Raw genomic sequence first — 20,803 nt, 5'->3', positions numbered from 1 at the left:
AAAGTCAATAAATTTGTGACATACAGCCTGTCTGGAATGTTTATATTTGATGCAATGAAACTCTTGGAAAGACCTTGTTTAACTAATGAAGTTTCTCTACACGCTTGGAGTTGGTAAGGTTTAATGAATGTTAGGCTCCATTTAAAATATATCACATTGTATTTAGTGTCAAAGATACCTTTTACTTCAGAACTGCTGCTACTTTGTAATACTCAGTATTATTATCTGGACCTTCCCTCATTCAGATTTCTCAAGAGCAGCCTAAGGATTCCTTGGTCAGTACTGGTGACAAAGCAACAGATGACCGCATGCAGCACCAGTTTTGTGTTCTGCTATTTGAAATTAAGTCTCCCCTCTTTGGTAAAGTTCCTTTTCTTGTATTAAAAACGGCCTTCACCAGCAGAGGAAGCAACTTTAAAAACTCCTGCCCAGGAATGGATGGGTAGGCATGTGAAGGTTTCCTTTTAGCTCTAGTTTTCAAAAGGCACTTGTGAGTTTCTAATTGTTAAGTGCCAGAATGAGATGAGTCTTGTTATTTTCTCAGCTCTTCTCTTCTGGTCAATACAAGGGTCAAAACTTTGGCTTAATATAACACATTTTCTGTTCACTCTGGAGGGCTTATTTTCCTGTGGAGAAACTGGGTCTTTTATGTCGAGAGTTTCCTTTCACTATGTACTTCTTTTTTTCCCTAGTTGTGCATTAGGATATTTTGCTTCACTTCTTTATAATCTTATAAAGGTCATCAATATGTGAAAGTGAAGCAGACTGGGCAATATGCATATTTTTTGAGGACATGGACTTTCTGTGAATGCTAATTTTTGGTATGGAGTATTTAGATAACACAGTGGAGAAGGGAGCGCTAATGGCCAGTGCCAGATGGGCATCCCTCGTGGAATCTGTTACTTAGCCCAAGGGTCCTATTATATGGGTTTGTTTTCAATATTAATTGTGATATGAAAGCAGCTGCAGTTATTTTTTAAAAAATACCTCTAACTTATTTTTACTATGGCCAAAGAAATGTACAGATTGGGTTAAGATGGATCTTCCTTTTTCCCTCAGTTATTAACCAGCACTGTAGAATGTGCAATAATCTTTCCTTGGTGTCATATATATTCTCCCACTAGTATTGATGAGAAAATAATCTTTCTAGGAATAAATGGAATCAGTATAGGTTGATAATATGTGCACCTAGTAAAAGAGTCACTGTAAGTAAGGTGCTAATAACATTTTACTTTAAAGCTAAGCAGTTTGTCTTTTTTTTTTAAGTTTCTAAGCAAAAATTTCCACCTCAAATAGGTCCCCTTTTAACTGTGGCCTATCAAGAAGATTAGTAATTTTTTAGGTAGTTTTGACATACTGTCTTTAGCTTACAGTGAAGCCTTGCTAATATCCTTTTGTTTTTGTTTTTTAATATTTTTACATCTGTTTTATCTCCTTTTTGGTCACATTTGCATTTACAACTTGATGTAATTTGCCTTCATAGAGTTGAATCACTCTTCTGGAAAAGAGTTTGTTTTTTGTTGAATTGAGTAAAATTCGATATATAATTTAAGAAGAGTTGCTTAAAAATTGCTATATAATCATATCTTTTTAAATATGCAAGGAAATGTTAAGGTAATCTTGAATGTATTAGTATACAACGACTGTTTGGAATTCCACAAATAAAATACCTCCCTTATTTAGGAATACTTAAATTTGTGATTATTTTATATCAAATGCTAAAAGTAAGCTTGAGCTATATGTCAGATTAACGTTGACATCTTGACTGAATTCTGTTATTTGTCTTCAAGATGAAAGCCAACAGTCCTTCTTTGAAAGAATTTTATTTTATGGTCATGTTTAAGAAACCATTAGCCTCATACTCAAAGTAATTAAAATATAGGTCTAGAAAGGGGGGGAAACCCTTGTTTTAAAATAAATCTAAGATGTAAAATCTTAACTTACAGATTTTGGAATAATTGGTTGGGAGGAATGTAGTTTCCTGTCCTCCTGCCCCATGACCTTATCAGAAGTGGAATTTAGAGTTTCATGTGAGCCCTTTCCTAGTAAAAGATTTTAGATAAGTAAACATAACTGGTAAGATACCCAAAACTAATGAAAGCTATATGACCACCCATCTGGTAAAAAGTTTCCCCTACAGAATTCAGGCAGTCATAAAATCACAGAAAAATATATGTAAAAAAGATATTCTTGCAGTATGAGCCAAAGCTCCCTGCTACTACACTGTAAAACACCAGCCCTCACATGTTTCAATAGCCAGAACCATACCAGAGTTTGTATATTTTTTATGATTTAAGTATCAACTTGTTCTTAAATTTCTGGAAATGATAGCTGTGAATTAATAGTCATTAATAGACCTCATGTATAATCCTGTTTGACTTCAATGATTACAGGTTATGTATGCTTGTGAACTTCTCCTCATTGACGATTTTTAGTGAAGTAAGCTTCCAGTATTTGGTTTATCAAATATGACTGAGACTGGAGAATAAACACATTCAGTCACTTAGAATTCTTTGGGAAGAATTTATAGGATCATTGCTCTTTTTAAAAATGTTGGCCTTAGAATAACATGTTAAATTATTACTATTTCTTGATTTATTCACAGCAGGGAAAAATAAAAAGGAGCAGAGTGTTTTTATAAATGGAGAACTTCAGAGCTGACAACCAACTAGTTGATACATGTTTGAAACACTTTTAAGAAAAACCTCGATGATAGTCAGTAATCTCGGAAGCAGCTATATCCAAAGTCAGCCTAGTACCCACTTGAAGAAAGAGTACTGATAGTATTTGAATAGTGTAGAATTAATGATCCTATACTATTTATTTTAAGGTATTCGGAATAGCTTTTGTTTATGTTTAAGGTATGGATTGATCCATGTCAGGGTTTCTTGGCCACGGTGCTGTGGACATTTTGAACAGGATGATTCTTTGTTGTGGCTGCTGCTCTGTGGATTATAGGGTGTTAGCAGCGTCCCTGGCTTTTACCCACCAAATGCTAGAAACATCCCCTAGTTATGACAACAAAAACTTATCTCCAGACATTATCAGATGTTCCCTGGCAGGCAAAATTGTCTCTGGTTGAGAATTACTGATGGATATACGTATATATGGATACCTCTTTGTATATATGGCTTTACCTGCATCTCTATATTAGCATATTTGTTTAGGCACCTGAACCTGATACACTTTAAGAGCATTAGATTTTATACTTCCGAGATCAAAGAATGGAAGACAGTAATAGGAAGTCATTGGTGTTCTGGTGGAATTTATATTAAATCAAATTAGAGGGATTGACTGCAATTAGAGAATGTGTGTTTTACCATTAGCTAGTAGAGTTTGGTTACTAAAGAAACATTGTAATTAGTTAAAATGTTTCCATTTAAACATACTGAGGAACATTTCACTTAATTTGTTGTTCCTTTTTTACATTTGGAGTTTCATATGGTTGTGCAAGAAATAAGGCCCAAGAGACCTACTAAGGGCATTCAGTATAAACATGGCTCATCATTAGCAGCCTCAAAGTCTGTTTTCAGCAGGAAGTCTCTAAGGCCCTCAGTCATTTGATTGCAGCATGAACTACAGAGTCTGGCACTAATAGGAAAATAGCTCAGATTTTATCTTATATGAATTTCCATTTCTATTTTATTTTAAGGCTCGGAGTACTTGGCTAACCATAACAATGGTTCACCTGAATTCATTCAGCTGCTTTCAATGTAGAACAAGTCATGTTCACAGAAAAGTAAATGGCTTGGTTACATATATCTTTAACTACACTGAGGCTGCCAATTGCAAGTACCCTGAGGTTGATCTGAGCACAGTTGAGTACCTACTGTGTGCCAGTCTATGGTGGTGCAGTGGCCAAAGAGGCACATACAGCCTCTGCCCTCCATGGAGACAGACACGGGAATAGATCATTTTCACTCTGTGTGGAGGGGTGCACAGGTTGCCTCCAAGCTTGTGGAAGGAGAATCTAGTTCAGCCAAGTGTCGGCAAGGTGATCTCAAGGAAAGCTCTTTCCAACCAAAGAGTTGCTTTCTCATCATTCTTAAAAATGATACCTACTGTGTACATCAGTAGATCTACTTACTATAAACAAATTCACATTAAATTGCCCATAATGGATGTGAGCCAAGTTGTTACTCCTCCCATGGATATTAGAACTTATCATGAGATACAACCCTTTTTTTTTTTTATTATGGTACCATTAATATACAATCACATGAGTGACACGAGATACAGCCTTTTCTAAACCCGGGTGATGTACTGCTAGTAATGAAAATTTGCTTGTGAATATCAGATCCTTTGGGGCCAGAGGAAGGGGTCTTTCTAGTTCTTACAGTGACATCAAAGAAAGTAGCCACCTTTTCCTTCCTGACTAGTGGTTGATCTTATCATTTCATTGATTTTCAAGGAACTAAAACAGACCAAGCACATCTATTTTACCAGATGCTGTCATTATATAAAAATGCCCACAGTTTGCCAAATAAAATAGAAGGGGCACAGAATAAACATTATTCTTTCCTTCTGAAAGTTGTACTCTGAATCTTATCTTCATCTTATTCTCAGCTGATCTTCCTTCTGCTTTGTGTTTAGCTAGTCCTCCACCTACAAACATGTGCAAGTCTCCTTTTACCCATACAGTGTGTTTGAGCTAAAGCTTTCCAAAGTTTGGTGGTACATGCTAGCTCCTGTTTTAACCTTCCCTGTCTCCTCTCTGCCAGTGCATGCATCCCCATTTCTTGGCCTGTTAGGGCCACTTTTATGACATTAGGCCTTTGCCCAAGAAACTTTCTCTACCAGACTCCTCTCATCTCACAGGCAAGCTCCTACACATCCTTCAAGACTGCACTCAAATAGCTCCTCTTATTTGGAACCTGCTGCTCCTTTCCAGGGGGAGTGCTTCACACATATCCCTCGGGTAGCAACTGTCACGTGTATCTACCTCTTCCATTAGAATTCTTCTTCGGTGGGAACTGAGTCTTATTCACATATTTTTACCCAGTACCTACCACCATGTCTTTTGTACTATAGACACTTAATAAATAATACATGAAATTTTTCAGTGACCCATTTATTTTTCCCACATTATCAAATTCCTACCTTCTCAGCCTCCTCACTCAAGTTTCTCACATTTACCAAGTACCCCTTCCATATAAGACCCTTTGCCAGGAGCTCTGGGGTATCTCATTTCTCCTTACACAGCCCAGTCCTGCAAAGTTTTGCCTTTTCCTCCTTAGAAATGAGAAAATAAGTTCAGAGAGGCAACACAAAACAGCTTACCTGGTGATACCCAGCTTGCAGATGGGAGAGCTGGGATTTGAACTTGGATCTCTCTGGTTCATTCTTTCATTCACACATTCAACAGATACTGTACCAAGCACCTACCTACCATTGGCCAGCTGTTGTCCTGGGTCCAGAGGAAACCACATTGAACCAGACGAATACCTTGTCCTCGTGGACTCCCCATTTTAGTGAGGCAAGAGACAGACAACTAAGTACAGTGAAGTCTAAATGCAATGACAAGTCCTCTGGAGGGAAACAAAGCAGGGAAATAGACAAAAGACTGAGGATAGGATGTGCATATCATTTTAGCTAAGCTGATCCAGGCAGGCCTTTCTGAGGAAGAGACCTACATAGAGTATGGGTTGGGGGAGAGAGGCTGCAATGGGCAGGGAGGACTGTGGGTGCAGCGGCCCTGAGTAGGGAGTGAGGAGCTGCCAGGGCACGTGCTGGAACTGAGCCAGCAAGAGCAACCCTCTTAGGAGGGAGTTGGGAGAAGCCACCAGGAGCCAAATCCTGTGGGAGCTTGTAGCCTATGGACGGGAGTTTGGATTTTACTCTAAATATCACTGGGAAGCCACTGGAGTTCTCTAAGTAGTAAAACTCTCTGTGATGTCACATAAGCCACAGCAGTTTGTAGACAGACATGCTTGGGCTGTTCTGGTTTCTGCAAGGCTCATTAACATGCTACCTTGGCCATCAGTACAGATAGAAGAGGTGGTTTTAGATGTACGAACCCATCCAATAGGATGAGGCAGAGCTATTCTTAGCCCTGAATGATAGATGGGGAAACTGAAGCACAGAAGGGCTGCATAGCATGTGCACTGTCACATGGCTAGCAAGCAGCCTAGCTGGGTTTTGAACTTGTCCTTAAGACCACTTAGGTAACTTGCCTTCCATCCTGCTAGTTTGGTGGGATTGGAGTTCAAAGCCAGTCAGTTTGGCCTGAGATGAAATGCTCTCTATTTCATTTTTGTTTTGCTGCCACTGCCCAGTCTGGACACCTGCAGCCTCCCTCCAGCCTTGGTGTTCTTACCTGGTTTTACTGCCAGTCTTCCCTAGTACTGACCTGTACACCCCAGACTACCATTATGCTCAGTAGGGGCTTCGCATCTCTCCATCTCCTCCCACCAACAAAATCCTTCACAGGCCTTCCTTTAGGCCATTTCAGAATATTTGGATTGGCCTTAATGGGCCCTCTGGCTGCCTACCACCTCTCCCTGCTTTCCTCCTCTTCTCTCAACACCTGGCACCTTCCCCACAGCCGCGTCGGTCTCTGCCTTGTGTGAACAAAGCCTGTGTGCACGTGGGTCTGCAGCTTTGCTCACTGCATCCCCTCTGCCTGGGGTGCCCCTTCCTCCTGCCTTCTCCTGCAGTTCCAGACTTGTTCCTCAGAATGGCCGTTCCCTGTTGATTCCTTCTCCTAACCTTGCAGGCCATTTGTCACCGTCACTCACTGACCTGGCCCTTAGGTTAAGTGTTTTTGCCCCATCCACCTAGCTGAGCTGTCATCCTTTAAAAGAAATGATGTATCTTCTACATCTGTGCTGCTTCTTGATGTCTCCAAATATATCCTATTAATCAGCATCTAGTAGATACTCCATTTAGTGTTGGTAAGATTTTGGGGAAGAACTGGGGAGATAAGCCAGAATTGTGCACAAAAGGTGTGGTCACTCAACAGCATGTGTGTTACCACTGGCTGCTCTGGTCTGTCTGTGTCTAAAGACAATTAGGGCCTTCTTTTCCCATTCTCTGAATATTGGTGGTGTTTGGTTGTAGGGCCAGTCCCAAAGATGGCTCCATTTGTGCTAAAAAGGAAACTTGATTTGAGAAGCTTAGTATTCTGTGCTCTACTTATATTTATTTTTCTGATATTAAAACGAGTGCGCTTGGGTTTAAGAGAGTTTTTTTTTCCTTGACACTTCTAACTCGTCCAGATGGTTATGCAATTCACAGACTCAAATTTGTCCAGATCATGAAAATCCAAAGGCCTCCCTGTTTGGGTAGAGTCCATATGTTTAGGCATTATTCCTTGTGTGGGTCCAGAACTTGTTGAAAAATCTAACAGTGGAACTTGTATTCCCTACTTGGTGCAACTTAGGATGTTCCCCTCCTTCTCCTGGTCATGAGGTTAGGAGGTCGATGTTCACTTCACAAGTGATTACATTTTCCTGTCAGCTGGGAAGGTGATAAGACATTGTAAATAATCGAGCTATACCTTTTATTGTTCATCATTTATATGCTGCATCAGCATTTCAGTAAGATCATCACCAGATGTACAGAAAGGCTTATTTTAAAAACAAACTTCCACCATGTTAGTCTAAAATGAATGAGGCTAGTGGTTTTCAAATATTTTAGAGTTCCCGAGAAGCTGGTTCAAGATACAAACTTTTAGTGTATCTGTACTTAGTGTATTTTTAGAGATTCTGACACAATAATTCTAGGGTAGAGGTCAGGTAATCTGCATTTTAACAGGTGTCTGATTATTCTGTGGCCCTTAACACCACACTTTGAGAAATTTTGACTAAGACTGTAAAGCAAAAAATTTTTTTTAAAAAGCAGAGTATTTTAAAATAGAAAAAAATGAACTGTCAAATTTAGCATTTTCTTGCCCCTTTGATGTTTGATTGTTGGCTTTCTCTTCTCTCAGCTTTTTGCCTGCAGCACAGATCTGTGTTGGTCCTGCAGCTTGTTTTTAGCCCCTCGGGGCACCCAGCACTCATCCTTAACACTCCAACCCACCTACCCAGGCCTCTGTATCTTTTTTACAAAAGGCTTAGTTCATTTTCCAGAAAAAAAGCATTTTTTTTTATTACAGTATTGCTAGCATTTAGAATATTAATTTTGTTGGAATATATAACTCTTCCTATTACCACTTTTTTCCCATAGGTGTGGTTTCTGGCAGGAACCCGTGGTGATGGGTGCTTGGTTTCCCCTTTTCACTTGAATTTCAAGTGCTTCTACTGAGCCCTGCTTGGCTTGGAGAGCAGTTCTGCCTACCCTCATTTCAACTCTAGAAGTGAATTCATTTGTTTGTTCATTCCATAGAGATTTATTGAACATCTACTATTCATCAAACACTCTTCTTGGCAATGGGACATCCATGTTAACAAGAGACCACATGTTCATATCCTCATTACATTTACAGTCTAGTCAGGGGGAGAAAGACAAATATGTTATGCTGAAAAGTGTTATGGAAAAAACCGAGTAGGGGAAGAGGAATAGTGAGTGTTGGAGGTGGAGGAGGGCTGCAAAGGTGGTAGTCAGAGAGGTGACATTTGAGAAAAGACTCAAAAGAAGGGGAGTGAACAAGCCTCCAAATGGGGATATTCGAAGGGATGACAATCCGGGCAGAGGAAATAACTAGTGCAAAGGCCTAGAGATGGGAATGTGTCTGGAGTATCGAAGGAACAGCAAGGAGGCCAGCAGGGCCAGAATAGGATGAGCAAAGGGGGAGAATGCTGGCCAGGGGTCGGAGAAGAAACGGGGGCCATTGTAAGGACTTGGGCTTCTTCCCTGAGTGAAGGAAACTTGGAAAGTTTGGAGCAGAGGAGTGAGGTGACTAGATATCCAAAGGATCTCTGGCTCTCTGCTGAGGACAGAGTGTGGCACGGAGCCTGGTGGAGCCAGCCGGACCTGCTGGGAGGCTAGCATGGTGACCCAGGAGGGAGTGGATGGCTTGGGCCTGGGTGAATGTCATGGAGGTGGTGACAAGTGGTCCACTCTGGGTATAGTTGGAAGATGAGCAGATGAATCAACCAAGTCTTTCGATGATTTGATGGGGGAAGGGAGAGAGAAAGAGTGGATGAAAGGGTGATTTTTTGGCCTGAGTCAACAGAACTGAGTCACTTCCCCATCAGCAGAGATGGCGAAGCCTGCGGGTGGAGCAGGTGGGGGGGAGAAGATGAGGAAAGCAGCTTGGCGGATATCATGGAGATGTCTACTGACATCCCAGTGGAAGTGCTGTGGGCAGTCGGATTTATGAGGCTGGTGCTCTGGAGATAATTACCTAGGAGTTTTTAGCTTATGGAAATATGGAAGAGTTTATTTTTTTCAAAAAGTCTTGCTTTGTATTTGAATCTGTTAATGTATGTGTGTATGCATATATATGTGTGTATATATTTAAGGATATGTGGGTACATAATTCTCTCTACATAATTGTATCTACGTTATTAGCAGAATTGTGTGTGTGTGCCTGTGTGTTTCTCCTGCTAGTTATACTCATAGTCCATTGTTTTCAGTTTTTTGTTTCCAGACTACTGTTGCATCTGTAATCTTTGGTATTAAGTGTCCTTATTCACTGAGTCATCTTTGTTTCCTGATGTGGTGCTCCAGACCCACCCCTGGTAGTCATCAGTGTTATTAGCATTTGCCATATTGGGCTTGTATTCACTCCTGGAATGGATCGCCGTTGCAGAGGAAACAGCCAGTGCAAAGAAAACCACTGAAAATGGTGGCAACTTAGCTCTGCTAAGCCCTTTTCTGAAGGGGAGTTAACAACCTTGGAGCGTGTGTGAGCTTTGCAGCGCAGCTTCTCCGTCACGTGACCATGCTTGGCACACTGGATCCGCGATGGCACAGTTCATTTGTGTAAGCAACCTGACAGATGTCCTTACCGAGGCGTCAAATTGGATGGCGTCTGCTAACAAACCTAATGAGAAAAAAGAAAGAGAATTCGAAGGATTACCTTTCTTTTTAAGGATTAAATTTGTGCCATTTAGCTGTTTGATACCCTGTAGTTGATACTGCTTCACTAGAAGCCTATGCAATTCTTCACATGGGTGTCAAAATAATTTCAGTGAAAATGATGTTGTGTGGCCTCATCAAGCTGAAGTATTCGTCTTGTGATTACAGACGGGTTTCTGTCTGTGCCTGCTCCACTTTCTTCCAAGCATTTTGCTTGACGAGCTAGACTTAGCCGTCTCCATTAATTTACTCTGGTACTTCACGTGGTTAGACAGGCCATGAACACAATGGTCTTTAATATATATTTTTTTACATCCTGCATTACTCCTTTTTAATTGATGCCCTTCCTAAATTGTATTTGCTGAAGCTATAATTACTCATCAAACAGCAAAAGCAAATCTACCTCCTAGTACAATGAAGATGTTCTTTTGCGGAATTATTAAGATACAGAAGTTCGACATGCAGAGTAATTTAGTTCTGTTTTATAATTATATCTTTGGGGATTGTATCTTTGGGGATCACATCTATTAGAGCCTATCAAAGTGGAAAGGACTGATCATCAGCAGTGCACCTCATCAATGGCCCTGCCTTGCAGAGACCATTTCCCCATATATAAGCTCTTTAAAGCAGTTGGAATTTCTTGTTTCTTTTATAATATTTTTCTGTGCTTCAGAGTAGTTAATTCTGCTTCATCTGATACTCATTTAGTTTATTTGCAATGTTTTGACTCTTGAAATTGCAAGGAACCTTATATGGTTGATTATGGGATCTTTGAGGGAACATTAGTAGGAAGTTACCATCTACCAAGTTTGGAAATACACCAAATTAAGGCGACTTAGAATGTATAATTGAAAAATTCTTGTTTAGGTGACTGGCAAAATGCATAAACTTTACCATGGAGCAAAGTTAGGACATTAGTTTTCTTATAAAAAAAAAGATTCAGGGAAAATAAAAGAATATTGTCAATAAAGGGTTTGTAACAAGGTTTCCCAAAGTGTGTTCAGGGTGTTGTGGGGGGAAACAGAAGCAGGTGTTCCATAGCAAATTTGAGGTGGTGGTGGAGGTGGTGGTGTTTACTGTCTCCCACTTAAAGAAAAATGTAATCTCTGTCCAAGTAGGGTCCTTGTCACCTTCTTCATCATTTTGTCTCTGGTGCATAGCAGTATATAGTAAGCACATAAACATTTGCTAACTGTATGAACTGCAGGACTTCTCAGAGCCTTTGACTTCGTAGTGGCCCTTGTGACTTGTCACATAGAGAGCAGTGGTCTACAGTCTTTCCTAAACTTACTGGACTGCTGAACCTTTTCCTTGAAGAGCATTTTTACTGCACTTAGTTTCCTTGAAAAACCCTCTGGGAAATTCTGGCTTTGGATAAGACGGGTGAAAATAAAGTTTTAAAACTGAATTGAACACTGACTGAAATATCCAAGTTTTTCTTGATATCAGAATGTGATACAGATTGTAAAGCAGAAGAGATGCCAGGCTTCCTTATTTGTGCCTATGATTTTGGGCAAGTTGACCCCTAGAAACCTCAGCCCACTAATCTATAAAATAAGGGTGATAATTGTATTTACCTAATTCGTTATTGGGAAAATGAATTACACTTAGTCCCACTTTGAAAAGTTAAATGAAATAATGTATGTAAAGCACTTCGTTAGGTAAGAACATTGCTATTATCATTATCACCATAAAAAGGTAAGTGATAAAATCGCGCCAGTTAGGATGGATGATCAACCTTTCTCCCTCCCTCCCTTCAACTAAAACTGGAGTGTTTTTCATAAAGCAGGCATTGTTAGTTGCAGGGGACACAGTGGTGAGCTCAGTAAAGACCTTTCCCTGTGGGCCTAGGGTTTTTTGTAGTACTTTGTGTTTACCAATGTCACTGTCTTTTAAAACATAAAGCAAATTTAATTGTACACAATTCAGTTAAAGGTGATTGTTCTGAAGGCATTATATTAGAGATCTGCCTCAGAGGATCACTTTTTCTCTCAGAATCAGATCTGACCTTACACAAAGTAAAGCAGGATTCATAGGTCACATTTGAAAGTAAAAGAAATAAAATGAAGCTAGCATTACTAGAGAAGGTAAACCACATGGCAAGTGAAATCCCCTTTATCCTGGTCAGTTTAACCAGCACTGGAGGTGGGCCAGATTTAGCCTGTAAAAATATACAATGCTCAATTAAATGAGAGTCACAGATAAAGAATAGTTTTATTAGTATATAAGTATGTCTCAGTGCATGGTACACACACTAAAAAAAAAAATTGTTTATTTGAAGTCACATTTAACTGGGCATTCTGTATTTTATCTAAATACGCTAACTACACAAAATGTGGGGCCCAGCCACCTGCACAGGAGTAAGACAATTGCCTGCACAGATCAACAGTTGAGGCCATCTTTGTAGAGGAGGCATTTTACTCCAAACTGAATAGAAACCTTTGCTTCTATTGGAAATGATTTATAACAGTTCCCGCCTGATTGCCAAGTGTTCCCAAATTAAAAGCCATTAATTAAGGCCTTATATAGATACAAAAGATATGCAAGGAGCGCGTTGTAATTCCAGCTCAGTACTTCAGGTGAGAGCTTTTCAAATTACGTGGACCACTGGAGCCACCTGCTTGACTAGACACAGCGCGGCCTGCACGTGGCTCATCGCGCATGGAGGAGCCCGCGTTGTTACTGATTTTTCTCATTTCTCCAGGGCAAATACTAATTAATGGATACAATTCACAGCTGATTAGCTGTAGTTTCTTCAGTAATTACATTCGCATACTAACTGTTCAGAAGAGGATTTCTAACCCACTTCTTATTTCACTCCAAGCTTAATTTGTTTTTTGAATTGTTTAGGCCCTTAGTTTAATAGCCATTTTATTTTTCTTTGTTGTTTTAGGTGCTATTAGATAATAAGTGAGTTTAATCTTAAAAAAATACTCTCCGATAATGAGCTGTTTTCCTTAAATGGATTTCCAATTTCCCAACAAAACCTACATTTAAATAACGTTAAAGTTGGGATGCAGCGCTGTCAGGTGGTTTGGGGAGACAGGACTGCTGCATCGGATACGTGTGTGACCCACGTTCTCATAAATATCTGAAAGAACATTGGGAGTGGAGGCAGAGATTTTAATTCTAGGATCATTAATTCATCAAAATTCCAAGACAGAAATCTGTACTTTTTCTTGCATGTATTTAACATTGAAGAAAAAAAAAATTTCTGCATTTGTGTGTGTGTGCATGCACACCTGCTTATGTGTGTTTTCTTCATTTTTAAATTATTTTTAAACCACTTTATTCAGGTGTGATGGACATATCAAAAATTTGTCCATCATATTTTATGTATATGACTTGATGAGTTCAGAGATACGTACATATTTGTGAAACCATCACCACGTAGTCTGATATCACATGCCTTCAGAGAAACCAGATAAAGCACTATCAATACATCTTTCAGAAATCCTTATAAAGATAGTCTGAGGGCTCATTGTATGCGTATTTATTTAGGTGTTGTTTTGCTGGGTGGGATTTTCCTTCTGGAGACTGTAACAGCACTCTGCAACCATTAGAGCCTTCCGTGTAAATCCCGTGTAGTTCTTGGATCCCTGAGATGATAGAGCGTGGCCTGGCAATCCCGCTTCCGTGCAAGAATCCTACAGGTTCAGAGGCAGGCGCTGAGAGCCCCCCCCCAGAAATAAGTGTTTGTGGGTTTACTGAGAGGAGGATTATGTGAGCCTGCCATGTCTATGTGTCTATATCTCTGTGTATTCTCTTTACTTCTCTCTGCCCCTCCCTCTCTCTTTCTCTCTCTGCCTCTCCTTGGGAAATACGGACCTTTTACTTTAAATGATTACTAGCCCTTTTTATGTTAGAGAATAGATATATGCATTTCACCCTCCAGAGACCAATCCTGTTATTTGATGCATTGAAGGAAGGAAATAATACACTTTATAAAAAGAGGGGCATTCTTTTACCATTTAAAAATCGTGAAAATAATATAGCTCCAGATAATTAGGCTCACAGAGCCTTTCCATATTACCACACTGATAACAGAATATTTAAAGCAACAAAATGTGCCTGCTTATACCATCTGAACCTGAAAAAACATCTCTGCCAAAATCCAAGTTTTACATTTTGATAACAGGTCTCTCCAAGTAAAGAGCTTATGTCTGAAATGCTGATACAGTCTTATTTGTGATGGAATGAATGGGCTTTTGTGTTAGGGAATTAAATAAAAATTGCTGTGTTCATAGGATCCTGCTTATTTTTTAAACCTCTTTGCACTTAATGTTACACTGAGAGATTAAGTTTCACTGTTTTCAACAGCTCTGATGGATATAGATACTGTTTTAAACTCTGTTTGGAGATTTAAAAAATATTTTTCAGGCTTATTATTTATTTATATTCATGCCACACCCCATTCAGTAGAAAATAGAATTTGAATTCTGGGAATTGAATTTTATTCCCTTTAATTCACATTTTAACCTACTCACACTTGTGACATCTGTTCTTGAAAAGTAAGCTATGAAATCCCACCATGTTTTAAAAATATGTCAAGGTGGTTTTCTTGGAAACTCTTTTCTTTCTAGCCTCTGACAAATGCCAGTTCAATATATAACACCCGCTAGTGACCAGTTGGCCAAATGTTTACAATTGTCTCCCTTTACTATTAGTCTTGATGAGAAACAACACTATTTTCTGGAATGATCAAGGTAGCTTAACTGTGTGCTTTAGTTTCTGAAGGGCCCAGCCGACAGTGTGCAGCATGGTGCTCTGCAACCTCTGTCACAGTTCACATTCAGTCTGAGTAAAACCCTTTTTATCTCATAATGGCGGCATTCTTTCCAAATCCTATCTGAGTATTAAGTAAATCACCAAAATTCTTTATTATGTTTCACATTAACATAAAACAATCTGTTTTCTTTCAGTTTGGAAATAACAGTAACTACATGAATATGGCTGAGGCAAACAATGCTTTCTTTGCAGCCAGTGAGGTAGGTGTCTGCCTTAATGTGTCTGTTCACGTTCTGTGTGTTATTTAGATTATTTAAAAGGCTTGAAGGGAAAAGCAAAGTACTGAATTTATCTCTCTCTTATGTGGCACAAGGTAATGGCTTTGGAGGAGAAACGAGAAAAATCTGTTGGAAAAGAAAATAACCTGACAAGTCTTTATCACTGTCCATAGGCTGTTATGAATGTTAGTAATTCACACACATCAAGTAATTTTCTTGATGAGAAGAAGTATATATGCAAACAAAAGTAAATACATAAGAAAGCATATCAAATCTATAAATTCAAATTGGTATCTAAGCAGATAAATGGTTATTTTGGTAACTAGGATGGAAGTGACTTTTAATAGAAAATATTCTAACTTTACATTGCTCTGGAGATAATTTCATGTAGTTACTCTGGTTTGGAAAATAACGTGGCAGAACAGTGTTAGAGTTTCTTGGGTCTTCGGTGGGAGGGATGTGAAATGGATGTTCTGGTTTTTGTTCGGTGTCCATAGCCTAGTCCAGTGCCTGGCACAAAGTAAGTCCCCAGATATTTATTGAATGAATGAATGAATGGGCATGCTCCAAGACATGGTCATAGCTAGGAAACCTGGGTGATGGACTCCAAAGGCAGCACCACGTGGGCTCTGGGTTGGTCTATAGTTGATGAGGGCAAATGAAACAAACACCTTGTTGCAGTTTTCACTGCATTCCCTACGTACTGACGTAGGGCTATTGTAGGTCTCATCAGCCTTCCCTCCGGATGCAACTTGATCTTGATTAGATCAAGAAAATGGTTTCCTAAAAATGGTAAGCTGTGTGAGATTTAAGATTTTAAAACAAGAACAAACAGAAGTGAAATTGTTCCAAATGGGATGTTGCCTCTTGTGGTTCCTGTAATAAGAAGTCTTCATTTTCCAAATACAGTCAAATATAGGGAACTGAAGTAGCTTGACCCCAGAGAATGAGAATCATAATGGCTTTGTAAATGATCTTGGTACAGGGAAGCAAGTGGTATGAGAGAAATTAACTTTGAGAAATTATTAGAAAAAAAATGGCGAATCAAGAATTAAGGGCGTTCGTAGATTAATCATTTTTATCGTGACCAGCATCTCTCTAACCAAGAAGACAGCCTAGATAAGGGAATATTGTTTGGCACTGGCTGCTGTGTTGTTTGTGATAATGAACACAAACCCCATCTGTAAGGACAACATGATGTTTCATTCTGTAGGATTTTTTCCCTACATTTGAATCAAACATTGATGAAAGCTCTACTGCCAGCAGCTGTTCAGAGACAATTTAATTCCAGCTGTGATAATTCACCGTGTCAGACATTGGCTGTTATATGTTGATACAACAGTTCTCCAGATTTGCATTTTTATCAAAAGGAACAAATGTTTTGAACATTTCAGTACAGATGGTATTTAACCATGTACATACTACTTTAACATGTTCAAGGTAAACACTGAAAAGTCAATATCTGTAAAAAGTAATCAACAAACTCTAAATGATGAATCTAATATTGGTCATATGGTGTAGTTGCAAAAGCCACTGTCTTTTTTGTTGATGCCATACATGGTTATTTTTATAATCTCAGACATCCCGTGTTTTGGGTTACTCTTTTCTCTAAGGAATGCTTAATTTTATATTTAATATATTACCTCTTTAAAAGTGGTTGAGGATATTAGCATTTTCTTGGTCATATTTTATAATATACGTTTATTGTATTGTTTTATTACATTATGGTACAGTAATATACTAATTTCTAACATAAAATTAATTTGTCTTTTAAAAAATTATACCACAGGGACATATTATGCATAAGACATCTCTCTCCATTCTTTAAAAAATAAAAATGGAAACCTCCTTAATTTTGACTGCCTAGCGAAAGACATGCTTTATGTTAGAGTTTAAGAAGTAATCTTAAGTAACGATTTCACTGTATATCTTTTCTTGAACAAAAAGTAAAGCCCAAGTAAATGTTAATTCACTACATTATAGCATGTACCTAATTTCCCATCACTGCATTAAAAGTAAATTTATTTCTTTCTTTAACATTTTAATGAGTGCAAACTAATTCAGGAAGACTTTAGGTTTGAATACTGTAAAGTCGAAATTATGCCTGAAACCAATTCCCTTCACATAGATATTGCCCTGTAGATAACACAACAGGGACTGGGATACTCTGAGTTTGAAATTCACACATTTGCTTTATGTTTTCTGTCTGTGTCATGATTACCCTGACCATTTTTAAAGTACTTTAAATATTTATTGAAATAATATTTCAAGTGTTAATTACAGTGGTAATGAAAACAGCCAAATGCCACATATCAAGAATGAGTGTTTATCCGTATTGTTAATGTGATATGTTAGATTTCATTAAGCAGTAATGGGGTAGCAAATGAGTCACAAATTACAGTTGCATCTGTTACTAGACCACATTAGTGCCAAAATAACAGCAAATGCAGCCATAGGGTTACGTTCATTAGCCAACCACATTTTTGTGGCCAATTCATCCCTTTGTGTTTGAGAACTCGGGGTACCACAGTCAGAAACTGACATCTTTTGGGGGTTGTTATTAGAATGACTATGTCAGAAAATTTAATTATTGCATTCCAGCTTTCAGATGTGTTATTACGCTCTAATGTTTTGCACATATCAAATTTAAGAACCTGAAAATGTTCAATTGTCCTGCCATGGACTCCTATAGTTTGTGACTTCTTTGTTTTTTGTGAGATAACAGCTGACAGGTTCTATAGGCAAGAAATGGCTCTTTTTTTCTTGAGTTTGTTTCTGTTTTCTCTCAAGTGGTTATTAAGTTACATCATCATTGATAGTTTGAAGAATGGTGATTTTCAGCTCTTAATTAGTTCTCTTAACCAATTATAGCAGATTTAAATGATCTTAACACCAGTTCATTCTTCAAAAAATACTATTAATAGTAAGTGAACAATAACTTTGACCCTTTATGCTAGGAATAAAAAATATGAATGGTCCCCTAACCCCTTCATCTTACCAAAAATAATATCCTAGACTTTGACCACCCGACCCCATAAAATCCAAGTTCTATTTTAAGAAAGATGGTTAGTGTAGTTGAGCAAGGCAGCCTGATTTACATCAAAAAGCCCTATTTTAAAACACTATCTGAGAATCTAAGCAGGGGTGAAGGAAACAGTGAATTATTTACTTAGGTCTTGAGACATAACACTTGTCTAAGTAACTGAGCAACATCAGGGAGCTAGTATGTCTATATCAATCTCTTTCTATGCTTGTTCTATAGATGGTCTTTAAAAGTTGAAGACTGCTAAAACTGTTCTGATAAATACATATTGAAATCTACATATAAAAAAAATCTCTCTTTTTAGTTAAATAAAAGCACCAGGACCTTTTAATATATGCTCTGATGATCCTTATATAAAATATATTACAAACAGTAACAATTTCCATAGAAGCTTTCATTGCACTTGGGAAAATACCAATAAGGAAATTAAAAAAGCAAACCACAAATTTAATATTACTTGTTTTAGATGTTGTGGCAGAAAGTAAATATGTGTAATGTTCACTTCTGGATTAATGTTGTGTGTGTGCGCCACAAAATCATCAGCATTTATGAAGCATGTGGATAATGTAAGCGGTCTGAGCTGTTTCACTAACATATCAATAAAGTGGCAATTTGTTATATAGCCAAATCTAATGTCGCTGATGCTCTAACAACAAAGACAGATGTTGCTAATTAAGTACGCATTAAAAAACTGTTAATACTGATACTCCATTAAAACCATATGATAATGAGACTTAAATCTTTAATCAGAATGATCAGCAAAACTTTATGTATGGAAATCTGTGTTTAAGATGTTTTCATTTGAGAAATAAATATTTGGCCTAACTATGTAGTGTTTTCATGAAGAATCTTTCACTTTCCCTCCGAGGGGAAATAAGATACATGAACAGAATGTGAAGAAATCACTGTTTTATTTCTTTTCAGCAGACATTCCATACGCCAAGCCTGGGGGATGAGGAGTTTGAAATTCCCCCTATCACACCTCCTCCGGAGTCAGACCCCGCCCTGAGCATGCCTGATGTTCTACCTTTTCAAGGCCTCAGCGATCCTTTGCCTTCCCAGGGAAGTGAATTCACACCCCAGTTTCCCCCTCAAAGTTTGGATCTTCCTTCGATTACCATCTCAAGAAATCTCGTGGAACAAGATGGCGTGCTCCATAGCAGTGGGTTGCATATGGTAGGCTCCACCTTTATTGCTTGAAAATGTTTTTTTTTTTTTAATTATTTGCACTTCTCATGGTAAAGATCTGAGACTCCATGTACTGAAACATGCCCCTGCCTATCCACGGGTGGACATGTGGATTGTCCGTCCCAGGGCCATTTAAGTGCAGGTCCTAGATCAAGCCTGGTTATACGACTAGAGGGTATTATTGGGTTGGTCGACAGTCACGTGAACGAGGACGACCCACTAAGATCCTTCTGATTTGAAATGATTTTTAAGAAGGCTGATTCATTGAAAGAAGCAGCTAATCTTCTCTTGCCTTTGGTTTAACACAGAGGTGTACCTAAGTTGAAAGTCTGCCCGAGAGAGATCTTAGAAATGGAAGCTCTTATCAGGGGTCCTAGGTCTTTTGCATTTGTTGGATTATAACATAATGTTCATGATACATGATTTTCTCCTACATTAAATAAAATATCAAACTGTGATATAGAAAAGGGAAAAAGAATAATTGCTTGTAACCAGCAGAGGAAAATATAGAGTGGGTTATTGTGTGAAATATACCTAATTGTGTTATTTATTGTTGTAAACATTGAATAAGGCATTCCAGAGAGCCAAGATTACTAATGCAATAATTTTAGTTCTATTTTTCTTAGTGTGCAATTATAGTCAGCACCAGAGTAAATCTGCTTAAGTATTTTAAACTCTTTTGCTGGGATTGTTTTTTTTTCTACCATAGAGTATAATGCATTTGTGTCTGTCTAGGTGAGGTACTAAGCGGACATTTTAAAACAAGATTAATAGTTTATAGGGCTTTTTCTTAACCCTGATAAAATGAAACAGATGTGTCAGTATAACAAAAAACAAATCCTATTGCTTGTTTACATATTTCTCTGCACATTAGGACCATGCCAGTGATGTTTATTGGTTTCATTGTAAATTCCCCAGATAACAGCAGATGACTGCAAAATATGTAGTGGATTAGTGGTGCAAAGATTCAGTGTGCTTTCTGAAATATAAGATTACTTTCCCAAAAAGGATTGCGGCAACATAATTTTCTTTGCTTGTGATCTTTTGTGTTTGAGCTGAACATCACAGTTCTTATTTTTACTTTTTTGTCAGAAAAGAATGCAGTGAACAGTCAGGAAATGGTCATTAAGTATTCATAAACGTTTCTTGCCATCACAAGTAATTATTTCCTGTGGACTTTCTTACATTTTTGTCCTTTTGACACTAGAATGGAGGGCTCTGTCCTCTGTTCTTCTACAGTCAGGCTTGCAATGTTGTGCCTGGAAAATAATAAAAATAAAAAGGGTGTTTAGTCACCAAGGGAGTTGGCCAGGGCTTACCATTATTCCTAGATGCTCCATGAGGCTCATTTAAGTTGCGGAAATAGTTAAAAGACCATATAATGCATGCTAAAATGTGTACTTTATTAAATTTGTAAATATTTATTAATAATATAAGAATCTGCCTTTAAATTAAACATCTGATGAATTACCTTGCCTTAAAGCTATAAAACTGTTATTGCTGCTATAAAAAAGTGTAAAGGAGGCATTTTGACTATGAAATTTCATTTCATGGTCAATTGAATTTACTATATTGGAAAGAACTAAAGATGGAATCATAA

At 38.2% G+C, this 20,803-nt stretch overlaps 1 protein-coding gene across 2 annotated transcripts in view; it reads left to right on the top strand.

Moving 5' to 3' along the window:
* The window catches only part of TOX3 (TOX high mobility group box family member 3), a 99,741-nt gene that overhangs the window by 56,106 nt on the left and 22,832 nt on the right, over positions 1 to 20,803 (top strand). Inside the window, exons 2-3 of one of the 2 annotated variants that reach the window (XM_036881045.2) lie at positions 14,889 to 14,954; positions 18,943 to 19,191. In XM_036881045.2, the coding sequence (XP_036736940.1) occupies positions 14,889 to 14,954; positions 18,943 to 19,191 (315 nt within the window). Of the gene's footprint in view, positions 1 to 14,888; positions 14,955 to 18,939; positions 19,192 to 20,803 lie in introns of both variants that reach the window. The other variant, XM_036881044.2, reaches the window with a different exon arrangement.

Source organism: Manis pentadactyla, chromosome 15 (assembly GCF_030020395.1).
Source record: "Manis pentadactyla isolate mManPen7 chromosome 15, mManPen7.hap1, whole genome shotgun sequence".
NCBI classification, from domain to species: Eukaryota; Metazoa; Chordata; class Mammalia; order Pholidota; family Manidae; genus Manis; species Manis pentadactyla.
This window is presented reverse-complemented; position numbering and strand designations above follow the sequence as displayed.